Source organism: Mesocricetus auratus, unplaced genomic scaffold, assembly GCF_017639785.1.
Source record: "Mesocricetus auratus isolate SY011 unplaced genomic scaffold, BCM_Maur_2.0 Super-Scaffold_100004, whole genome shotgun sequence".
NCBI classification, from domain to species: Eukaryota; Metazoa; Chordata; class Mammalia; order Rodentia; family Cricetidae; genus Mesocricetus; species Mesocricetus auratus.
The window spans coordinates 78,404,751-78,417,504 of NW_024429189.1; the positions used below are offsets into that span (position 1 = coordinate 78,404,751).

Here is a 12,754-nt window from a genome sequence, read left to right on the forward strand (position 1 = left end):
TAAATTTTACTACTAAAAGCACAGAATAATGTCATGCATTATCAAAACATCCATGACTATGAAATCTTAAGAATAAAAACATTTTCATTATTTTTTTTAGAAATTCAGGGAGTATACCTATCAAAGAATTTCATTTCAAATGGAAGTAAAATAAGTTCTGCTTATTTCAAAATAAACATATTAGACATGTTTTTCTAATTAAATGAATTTCTATTGTTTTATTGTATTATATTTAAATATTTGCATTGCATTTAAGTTATTGTAATCAACAATTATCCCACAAGCTTCTATATTATTTAATTTGTATAAATGTATATACTTGTGTGCAATATAACTTTATCAACATATTATGCATAAAAGAACACTAGTTATTAATATGTATTTCTTATAGAAATTATGTGGATCCAATGGATAAAATGTGGGTTTATGTAAACCAATTTCTATGGAAAATGAAAAGAAAATATTCTGAAATGTACTTTAAGATAGAGAGGTAGGAAACTCAACACTATTAAAATTTATGTTCCCTGTATTGCCTGGTTTTCAATGATAATGGAAAATGTCATTTTAGACATAGACTATAGTACATTGACTCATTAAATACTTGTATATATGCCTCTTTTTAACAGCATAGCCTTGTTATCCTGGTAGTCTTCCTCAAGTAATTTCATAACCAATATAAAAAGAGGTGTACAATTTAAAGTATTTCAAGAGACTTATTTTCTAAAGTAATACCACCAAGATCTCAAAACTTTATGGAATGTGCATATGAAGAAGAATCTGCTTGGATCCTTCAGACAAAACCTGGAATGACTGGTGAGCAAAAGCACAATTTCAGACAAGCCAGAAAATTAATTGTTTAGCTCAGCTCATTTTAATGTCTTCATGGTAATTAAAACTAACAAATAAAATGATAGGAACTGAGATGTTTAATATTTATTCAAGGAAGTTTTTGGTATGTTTTCCACATACTGACCACCAATGTCTTAAACTTTACCCTCTTGATAAAATTAAAATATCATTCACTACCTGTTAATCTTTCTAGATTTTAATTTTGTAGTATTACTTTATTTGTTTTATCATGTTTTATGTCTGTTTCTTTTGTTGTTTCAACAACACTTAGATTGAGTGAGATGGTAAAATTATACTGTGATCCAAGAAATCGTGATAATCATCCTTAATTCAGGAAGCATTCATGTTTCCTCCAATGGCCAAGGGAAAACATGTGACACTATAAGAGTTAGTCTCCCCAGTCAACCTCAGGCTGTTGCTGGATCCTTCATGGGCTTCTGGTTACTTCATGAATGGCTTATCATTAGCAAAGCAGTTTGTTCAGAAAGCCAATCCACTCACATGAAAGTCAATCTCACAGAAACATTAATGATTTGAAAGTATGTGTGAGAGGGACTATGTACTATTCTTTCTCTTAAAATTGATGTTGAATCTTCTGCTAGTGAAAGAGGTAAGTAAAATGACAAAATTGAAATCCATCAGTAGAAGACACTACAGTGCAGAATTTTATTGATAGTCAAGTGCATCTATCAGCAGAGACATTCAGTTATGCAGGATTCTGTCAGGTTCCTTTTTCTTCAGGAAAACAAGTAGAAAATCCTGTAGGACTGACTGCCTTATATACTTGAGTTAAAATGAATAATATTTAAAGGAACAACCCTCAGTGCTCTAGTGGCAATAATTATTGGTTCCTATACCTAATTTCATGAGTTAACATTTTTTTTATCTCTGTGCAGTGATTCTACACAAGTCTTCTTTCCCAAAAGCCTAGTACTTTCTATTCCCATATCTTTAGTTATTATAATTGTTATTAGTAAGAATAATGATAATAATAATAATAATTTAGTAACTGGAGGGAAATCTAGTTATAGACATTTTCACACAGAAGCTGCAAAATATATTGCTACAACTGTGAAAATTCTGAGAGCTGTTGATTGGGTTATAACATTTGGAAAACATAAAAATAAAAACCCCAATATTTTTCTTAGTACATTCAGGATCAAGTGGTGAATCTGTGCTTAAACCAAAATCCCCAATTCTCATCTCTATGATTACAAAGTTGCTTTCTTTAGAAAAAATCAAGGTAAAGTATGTTGATAAAAAGCACAACATTTTAATGATTCATTTTAAAGTGAATGTGGTGAATGAATTTCTGTTTAATCATACTTGACCTTTGGTTATCACAATAAACATATGTCTAAGATGCAGGAGAACTCCTTCAGTGAATAACAGAATCATGACATTTTTCCAAAATTAGTCTTTTTTGGAATTTCAAATGAACTTTGTGGAGGTTGTGCTGGTAAAAGGAGCCTAGATGAGTATGCCATTTTATTATTCTCCTCTTAGCAAAATAATTCTAAAGATGTGATCTGCAGTGAACCACTGTATTCATTTTCTCCTGAAATACAGCTTGTTAAATTATTTTCTACTATTATGAATTCTATTTCTCTTCACATCAGAACCCTTGAAGCATCTTCATCTGTGGCATATTTCTCATGAAGATACGACTTGGAATTTTTCATTTACGTTTCACATTGAAATGAAGTGTATCAACATTTTGAATCAAATAACACTCAAAACAACTTTAATTTGCATAGTGTGATTTGAGAAAAAGGCATTAATGAAGTAACCACACCGTAGTGTATATCACAATAGGAATCCTGTCCTTGAGTGCTGTCAGTGCTAATATGATTATATTTTTATTGGGATAAAAAGATACAAACTACGGATCTCTGTGAGTTCGAGGCCAGCCTGGTCTACAAAGTGAGTTCCAGGACAGCCTCCAAAGCTACAGAGAAACCCTGTCTCGAAAAACCAAAAAAAAAGATACAAACTAAAGAAGTTTCATCAATTATTTTATGATGAGCTCTGTCCTTCTATTTGGAAAAAATAAAACTAGTAAGTTTGCATAGGACATTGTAGACAGTAATTTGATGCTTAACTAGGCAGAGGTAAGGAAAGAAATTTGGAAAATAAAGAGAGAAACATAAATTTTAAGCAAAATGAGTTGTGACTTAATAAATCTTCATAACAAATAGCAGCACTCTCCCAGGAAATTTGGCAAATATTATTCTCTATGCTTTTATATCTTTCAGAAGACAGTATTCATCAATGTTCATCACTGTATTTTGCGTTATACATGTCTGTTGTATCACCTTTCCTGTTACTTATCAAGTCTGTCTCTTAGTAAGGAAATTATTCCTTTTTTGTTTGTTTTTGTTTGGTTTGGGGATTTTTGTGAGGCAGGGTTCCTCTGTGTTGTCCTGGCCATCCTGGAACTCACTCAGCACCCCAGGCTGAACTTGAATTCAAAGATCTACCTGTTTTTGTCTCTAGTGTGCTCTGATAAAGGCATGTGTCACCATTGGCTCTTAGTATACTTTATCTGCCACTTTATTTACTTCAAACAATGTTTTTTTTCTTTTCTAGAAACACAATTAAAATTTTTCCTTAGGCCAGGAAAAATATCATTGTTCAGTACCTAACTTGCAAGGTAGTCAAAACAATGCCTCTACACATTCAGTCAATGTCCACTCTCCAGTGATTCCTTCTGCATAGTCATATTCTTAAATGAAATTGGAATGCTGAATATTAATCCCTTGTGTTCACTATAATTAGAATCAAAGTTAAACATGTTACATTACTCCTGCTTACTCAGAATAAAAACTTAAAACATTTTTAATTTCTTGCCTCCTTTTAATGTTTTTTAGCTTTTTGTTTGTTTCAAGTTTTTTTGTTTTATTTTGTTTTGTGTACTCTAGTAACAGCTATAAATTATCAGGTACATGCCTCATGTTATGTGCTAGAAAGCAGCTTATCATAGTTATACCTAATCCTCTTAGCACTGTTCATCCAATGTGGTCACAAAGTGGTGTATTTAAATCATTCACTACATATCCTACTGCAGACTTCTAGTTGATGAACTCACCTCTCAGGTACTAGAGGGGCGTATGTGTTGGGCCTTCTTCAATGTTTTGCCTTTCCTGCTCACACAACCACAGCTTGTAGTTATTATTGACTGTTAGACTTCAAACTGTTTCTTAGTTTTACTTCCACTACCTCCCTCTTGAAATCATATTAAGGCTAGAGTCAACAAAATAAACTATTTATTCACCATTCTCCATATTAATGACACAAAAATCACATTACTAATTCCAGAATCTGTTTACAAACTAATCTTCAATTAAATTCATTCACATTGTTTCTCACAAAAACTTTACTGAAGTTTCTTAAGGTTACCTTAGAATTCCCCAATAGGAATCTTTCATCCTCTCTATTTTAAATCATACATTTTTCCTTAGCTTTGTCCTACCTATTTTTAAACATTTAATTCTTTTTGGAAAATTTCTTTTTCTCCTAAGAAAGTGGTAGATAGACATTATCATAAACATCTGTCTTTGTCTTTTATGTTATACATGCCTATGGTGTTATATAATTTTTATAAATCATACATTTTTTACTTATTTTTATCTTTCTACTTTACAACTTTTGTTTCATTATGGCAATTTTTTCTCCTAAGTACTTTAACATCAAATATTGTAAGGAATATCCTGTACATCATAGTGTTTTGACATTCTGAGGAAAAGGAAGTGAGTCTAGGTTGAGACTGCAGAGAGACTGCAAAACAGAGAGAACCATTGTGTAAGGATGGAATTTAGAACCATGGAGATGTTGGATCCTTGCCTATCAAAAGAACAAAGCAAGCAAGAATGTACTTTTGTAAGAATATGAGTTCTGACGTTTAGTTTCAGGGCTTTGTGCAATAGACCACAGCAAGTCCTTAATGGGTGAGCTGAGGGTAGACTTTTCATATAACAACTCTGAACCCTTTTTCATTGTCTTCTCCAAGGCAAATGCAGAGACTCTCATCGGGAATGAATCAACAAGGGAAACAAACCACTCTGTGGTAACTGAATTTGTTTTAATAGGACTCTCTGATTCTCAAGAACTTCAGATCTTTCTGTTTGCATTCTTTTTTATTTTCTTTGTAGGAATTGTGTTTGGCAACCTTCTTATTGTCATAACTGTGACTTCTGATTCCCATCTCCACTCTCCTATGTATTTCCTGTTGGCCAACCTCTCCTTCATAGATCTGTCTCTGTCCTCTGTCACAGCTCCCAAGATGATTGCTGACTTTTTCAGCAAACGCAAAGTCATTTCTCTTAAGGGCTGCCTTGCACAGATATTTCTCCTTCACTTCTTTGGTGGGAGTGAGCTGGTGACCCTCATAGCCATGGGCTTTGACAGATATGTAGCAATTTGTAAGAATCTACGCTACACTACAATTATGTGTAGCAATGTATGTATTGGTATTGTGGTTGCTGCATGGGGAGTTGGCTTCCTACACTCAGTGAGCCAATTGGCCTTTGCAGTGAACTTACCCTTCTGTGGTCCCAATAAAGTTGACAGCTTTTATTGTGACCTTCCTAGAGTAATCAAACTTGCCTGTGCAGACACATATAGATTAGACATCATGGTCCTTGCCAACAGTGGTATACTCACTGTGTGTTCTTTCGTTCTCCTCATCATTTCCTATACTATCATTCTAATGACCATCCAGCGCCGCCCTTCTGATAGATCACCTAAGGCTCTGTCCACACTGACTGCTCACATCACAGTAGTTCTTTTGTTTTTTGGACCCTGTATCTTCATTTATGCCTGGCCCTTTCCCACCAAGTCATTAGATAAATTCCTTGCTGTGGTTTATTCTGTGGTCACTCCTCTCTTGAACCCCATTATATACACATTGAGGAACACAGAGATGAAAATTGCAATGAGACGTCTGAGACAATGGAATTTAAACTTTTGGGTAAAGCCTTAGATATTCTATATTCATGAGATTGAGATAATGAAAGAATAAATTTATTAAACTATTCAGCACACCTTATGACAATTGTAATATCTATTTTTTTTTCTTTTTTTTATTCTTTTTTTTAAAATTTAGATAAGAAACAAGGTTGCTTCACAAGTCAGTTCCAGGTCCCTCTCCCTTTCCCTCCCCTCCTCCCGTGCCCTCCCCCCATCCCCCCCACCCCGTTATCCCCCTCGTTCCCCCAGGGAGGGTGAGGCCCTCCATGGGGGTGTCCATAGTCTGTCATTTCATATAGGGCAGGGCCTAGACCCTTCCCCAAGAGTTCAGGGTGAGAGTGCACCTCACATTGTTCTATGGGAGTCCAAAGTCCGTGTGTATACTTGGGATGGGTACTGATCTGCTGCCCAAGGCTCAATAGATTACCTAGGCCTCCTCACTGACACCCAGATTCAGGGGGTCTTGATCAGTCCCATGCTGGATTCCCAGGCTGATGCCTGGGATTCAAGAGTTAACCTTTGTCTGGTCAGCTGTTTCTGAGGGTTAAACCAGCCCAGTCTTAATCCCTTTGATCATCAGTCCTCCCTCTCTGATTTTTAACTCAGTAATTCATAAAGAAGGTTTTAATATTGCCCCCATTTATTCTATGTGATCATACCTTATATTTTATATTGTTTCCAAATTAATAACACTAACTGCAAATACCATCTCATTAACTTTCAGAACAATTAAGTTATTTTATGTTATTATTTCTGTACAATTAAGACTGAATATTTTTGAGTTTGAGATAATAAAAGATATAAGCTGGAATGTTTTACATTAAAGAAAATGCTATTTGGCTCATTTCCATAAAAGCATAATAAAAGAATTACAATTTACCTTACTAAAATAATGTGTACAGTCAGAAGAATTTACATGACAACTACAGAGATTCATAAAGAATATTCCCACCTGCTAGTCATCTATGATTTGGTTCCTAGCACTATAATGAGACATTATTTATTAGTTCATTATCAGGTGTGATACAAAACTGAATTTGCCAACATTATTTGCCTTTAAGGTACTTGAAATCCTGTGATATACAGCAATTGGTTGAAAGACAGTAAATAGAATTAAGAGTGTCCCAGCCTCTTACCATGTTGACACAAAATATACCACTTATATACATCTTCCATTTTCCATTAGCAGAACTTTAAAATTAAAAGAGGCTCAATTTAATTCCACTTAACCTTACTAAACATAATTATGGGTATTTAATTAGCTTTATAAGATTGGGTTTGAAACCAGGCTTTGGTGACGAATGCCTTTAATCCCAGCACTCGAGAGGCAGAAGCAGGTAGAACTCTGTAAGTTCGAGACCATCCTGATCTATCGAGCAAGTTCCAGGACAGCCTCCAAAACAATACAGAGAAACCATGTCTCAAAAAAAAACAAAAAAAAAATTAGGTTCCCACATTAATAAAAAGTAGGTCATGATATGTCTTGCATATGGTTATTATGAGAAGTAATGAAACAGCAGGAACACATAAGACAATATAAATATGTGATGTTTTCACCATTCAGTGAATATTAGATAATATTATGATAGAAATGCTACTCAGCCATGTTAATGTAGTCAAGAGTTTTCACCCTTTAGTATTTCAGAATTGGCTTCAGGGACATGATATATTTCAGTCTTAGTAGATATTCATTTGGGGCATTATTAAATACAATTGGAATGTATTCATTTATGTGTAAATGTTTATATCTGTGTATGTTCTAATATGTACATGCTCTACTATCATAATGAAGAATTCTAAATTTCATGACAAAAGTAAAGCAGACTATACATTTTTAAAAATAGCAACTTTTAATCTTCCCCATGATTGTCATAGAGCAAGCTAAAGTTGAATATCACATACTCTGAGTAACAATTAACTTAGATAAACCAATTGTTGTCTGAACAAGTGAATAGAAATGGAAATTCAGATAGTAAAAGGGTTAAAATTGTGCCTATTCAAGTGAAAAAAATGTATGAAATATCCACTAGAATACTGAACATAGGACAAGACTTGTTTATTATATTACAGCATCTAATCAATGGTAAAATAAAGGAGCTATTAATAATGTAGTGCAATCACTGTGTGATGTAGAAAAAGACATATTGTATCAATTCATCATTCACAGGATAATTTATAAATGATTTGAAGATGTGAATCTGTTTAAAAATTGTATGTACAATTTAAAGCATGTGTTGAAATCTTAATAATTCATAAATTTAGTAAATATTTCTAATAAAATTATATCTATAATTAATTTTGATGTCATACTAGAGTAACTAAAAAGAAAAAGTAAATATATGAATAATAATGCAATATTAATAATTTCTATATATAAATAACAATGGTTATTATATGTACATTATATAGCTTTCATGAACTCAGCAACCAATTAGAAAATTAGAAAGTTTTAGACATATCATTTAAACATAAGATGAAAATCACACTTACAAGAAATATTTTCAAATGTTAAAATATATGCAAGATAAAACTGCATTTAAATATCACCCTTGCACTATAAAGTACTTGATGTCAATTTCAATGGTAGAACCAGAGAGTGAGCCCGTAGAAAAAGAAAAATCATCCATAGCCACAGCAACTTTTCATGTCACACTTAAAGGAAACTAAATAATTTCTGTTATGATAAAGCAAAAAATGACAGAATAAATGAATAATCTGCCAATAACAAGAAATGAACATATGAGGATCAGTGATACACTCCAATAATAACAATGAGTGTAAAAATTAAAGCATGAGGACATAAAAACCATCAAAAATGATCATTAAATAAAATGTGATTTTTCCCCCCTCTGGGAATGAACCTAGTAAACTAAAATTAGTAGTAAGAGTTTTGCCATGAAATTACAAAAGGTAGATAAGTCTAAAAGTTGAAAACAAAGACCAATGATTCATATCGTGTGAAGAAAATGAACTATAAATTAAGTAATAATGAACTTAATTAATAAACATTATCTGCCTAATGACATTCTACAGGAAAATATGCAAGAAAGTATTTCATGCTTGATTATATTTTATTCAATCTCTGTAGTAGTTTATTGCACATTTCTTTCTTGCATATTTTCCTGTAGAATGTCATTAGGCAGATAATGTCCTGAGAGACAAAGGAGGACCTCTGGATAGAGAGGAGACAAACATGGCCTATAGGAAAATGGCAGTTGATAAAGGAAAAGGGGGAGATCTCCTGTTAGGATGATGTATTTAATTTTAATTGAGTATGTTAATAGGCCAGCCCAAGTGAGCTTTTAATTGCTGGACTACAATACTTTGATAGATGGGCCTTCATCATTAGCCACAATAAGAGGAAGTGTGATCAAATAAGGGAATAGACCATTGTGGCAAGATTAGGAGTGTAATTTAATGGATTTTAGCAAGGCAGAGGGAACCGGAGAGAAGCACAAGCCCTAACAGAACCATTTTTGTCATGCTGAGAACAGAAAGATCCCTTCAATTAAAAACAATTTTTGAATGTTTAAGAGATGTCTGCAGTTTTGCTGACCAACAGAACTGTGCATGTACTTACAAATAAGACAGTATCCACAAAGATAAACATATGAGTTTGCTCAATAAATGTTAAGCTAAACTTTACTAAGGACATAAAAGAATATTTTAATGGTATTCCTGTACACCAAGAGAATTTGTGTGTAGATTTACGTTGAAGAATTCACAATGTTTTCCTGGTGGGACAGTAAAATCTCACATTCTCTTTTAAAATGTCAAATTATATCTATATGTAGAAATTTGTACAAATTTTATTTCCTGCTTTTAAATATATTTCATAGTTAGTCTCATTATTTGAAGTAAATAGTTTATTTTTCTAGATATTAGGGAATTCATTTGGAACTAAGGTAGTTGCTTATGAATCTTTTCATAGCATTTTTCATCTCTTTGTTTCTCAGTGTATAAATTGCTGGGTTTAGGAGAGGTGTAAAAACAGAGTAAAATACAGCGAGAAATTTATCCAACCAGATAATATTGAGTGGCCATACGTAAATGAATATGCAGGGCACAAAGAAGATCATCACCACTGTGATGTGGGCGGTGCAAGTGGACAGAGCCTTAGAAGCACCAGTTTTGGAACTCTGGAAAACATTGGTAAGGATATATGTGTAGGAAATGAGTAACACAATGAAGCAAGTTACAGCCACAACCCCACAGTCAGCATTCATTAGAATATCCAAATCATGAGAATCCATACAAGCTAGCTTAATCACCAATGGCATGTCACAAAAAAAGCTGTCTATTTCATTGGGACCACAAAAAGGCAGCTCCACAATCACTACCAGGTGACTCAAAGCATGCACAAAGCCAGTAGTCCAAGAAATGAACACCAATGCAATACATCTTTTCAGGTTCATAATGGTGAAGTAGTGGAGTGGTTTGCAGATGGCCACATAGCGGTCATAAGCCATTACCACCAAAAGTACCATCTCTCCTGCAGCAATGCAATGGGCAAAGAAGACCTGAGACATGCAGCCTACAAAGGAAATGGTCTTGTTTTTCCTTGGGAAGTCTGAGAGCATCTTAGGAGTAGTAACTGAGGAAAGCCACATATCAACAAAGGACAAGTTGGCCAACAAGAAGTACATGGGAGATTGAAGATGACGGTCAGTAGTAATTAAGACCATGATGATGATGTTTCCAGACACAATGAGCAGATAAAGTATTGAAAACAACACAAAGAGCAAGACTTGATTAGTCTGGGAGTGTGCAAGCCCATAAAGTATAAATTCTGACACTGCAGACTGATTGCCTCCATCCATTTTTCCCAGTGTGTCTCCAGAAGTAACCTACAACGAAAGGCAGCTTATCAACAAGTCATATGAGGAAATATACTCCCTGTGTATAATTTGACATTCACTTTGAAATTTACCTGAATATAAATAAATAAATGTAAGGAGAAATGTAATCCAAATATGAGTGACACTGCTGCCCAAAGAGAGCCAATGAGCCATGAGCAACTCTGTCATGAAAAGAAGCGTCATATATGACCATTACCCACGAGCTCTATCAAGAAATTCCTTTACAGGAATGCAGACTTGCATGAGTGTGACATTATTCTTCTAGTGAGCAGCAATTATCCCCCTCAAAGGATAAGCGGGGTGCTTGTAGACAAGCCAGATGACAGATAGTCATTGCCCACTTTCTGCTCCCTTCAGTAAGTGTCTTGATGTTTTTCAAAATAGGGGTCTTATTTATTTTATCCTACAACACATGAACAAGGAAATGATATACAAAATAATCAGAATTCTTTTACATTCCTATTTGCTGAGGACTGAGAAGGGTTGAGTAAGGATGAACAACAAGAATGTCTGAAAACATCAGGTAACACATTCAATTGTTATATGAGCATGATGACAGATTAGTAAACACACACGGCTTAAAGAGATTTATCAAATAGCCCAGGAAAACACACTGATTAAAAAGCAAAGAATTTCTGTTTATTTATTTTATCTATTATTTCACATGTGAAAAAGTTTCATGCCAACCTGAACTTTCTATTTTGTTTTTTGATTATTTCTTTTTAATTTTTAAGATTACAATATAATTACAATAAATTTCCTTTATTTCATCCCACCAAATTCTTCCATATACTGAACTTTCTTTTCTTTCAAATGCATGAGTAGAAAAAGACCCTTTAAATTAACTTAACAACTCTCAGATGAACTCAGAGAGACATAAGCAACAAGCATGGTGCCTACATGGGACCACACAGCAGGTCCTCTGTATATGCTTTCAGTTTAGTGCATTATGGGACTCCTGATGTGTAAATGAGAGAGTCTCTGATTCTTGAGCCTTCAATTGGGGTATCTGATTTTTCTGTTGGCTTGTCTAGTCCAAGATTGATATGATGGCATTTATTTTATATTATATTTTAGTTTATGTTTTGTTGTTGTCAACTGGAAGCCTGTTCTTTTCTAGTGATCCCTAAAGGGAGCGGATTCAGATGATAGAGGAGATGCAAAGGAAGTGTGAGAAATAGAGATAGGTGAAACTGTATCCAGGATATATTATATGAGAAGAGGATCCATGTTTAATGTAAGGGAAAAGAAAAGAAATTCATTCCATCTATTTTTCATTGTGTACATATACAAACTTTTCTGTCTGTATAACATTACTTGTAAATACATATTCAGGACTGACCATTTGATATTAGATAATCCTGCAGTATCCTTCTTCTCCCACTCATAGAATTCCTTAGTTGGCTGTGACTCTTTGGATAGGATTGAGCCACTAGCATGCTTAATGGTATTAGATTTGTTGAGCTCAATTTTGACAGTCAAAATGGAGCTGTATCACTACTAAAAGACTTACTTAAAGCATTTATTTGTACCAAACCATCCTTTGGAACTGCTTCTGCAAAGCAAAACTAAGTCTCAAATAATACCTTTTAAATTGTGTCTTCTAGAAGTATAGATGTAGGACACTACTGAATCAGACCTCTGTGAATGTAAAGTATCTTACAACTAAATTCTGATACATAGGAACAAAAATGCTTTAACAGACCTGTTTTAATGATGTTGCTCAGACTGTTCTGAATCCACGGGATGATTGAGAAGCTAGGAAAAAATGTTGCCAGAGATGACAGTAGCTTAAAGAATGTTATGCATTCAATTTAATAATGTGTTGTGAATATATGAATAATATATACACACAGGAATTATTAAACCTTTCTAATATCTATGTGAGTTGTTTCATGAGTCATATTTTCTACTGTATCTTAAAACAATATTGTTTGTAAAGTTACAGCCAATCATTTTAATGTTCATCTGAACATTTATTTAAGATATACCTCTACAAATATATATATATATATTTGTATATGTGATTTTTATCTCAATATATTTATATATTTGTACATGCATATTTTATATATGGA

At 33.6% G+C, this 12,754-nt stretch overlaps 2 protein-coding genes across 2 annotated transcripts; one reads left to right on the top strand and one right to left on the bottom strand.

Moving 5' to 3' along the window:
* Positions 1-4,792: 4,792 nt before the first annotated feature.
* LOC121140289 (olfactory receptor 4F17-like) lies at positions 4,793-9,643 on the top strand. Its single transcript, XM_040744983.1, has 2 exons — positions 4,793-5,789; positions 9,612-9,643. The coding sequence occupies exons 1-2, from the start codon at positions 4,793-4,795 to the stop codon at positions 9,641-9,643; spliced, it is 1,029 nt and encodes a 342-aa protein (XP_040600917.1).
* Positions 9,644-9,707: 64 nt separating this feature from the next.
* Positions 9,708-10,640, bottom strand: LOC101833299 (olfactory receptor 4K3-like). The gene has a single exon (XM_005064796.2). The coding sequence runs from the start codon at positions 10,635-10,637 to the stop codon at positions 9,708-9,710; it is 930 nt and encodes a 309-aa protein (XP_005064853.1). The 5' UTR covers positions 10,638-10,640.
* Positions 10,641-12,754: the final 2,114 nt, after the last annotated feature.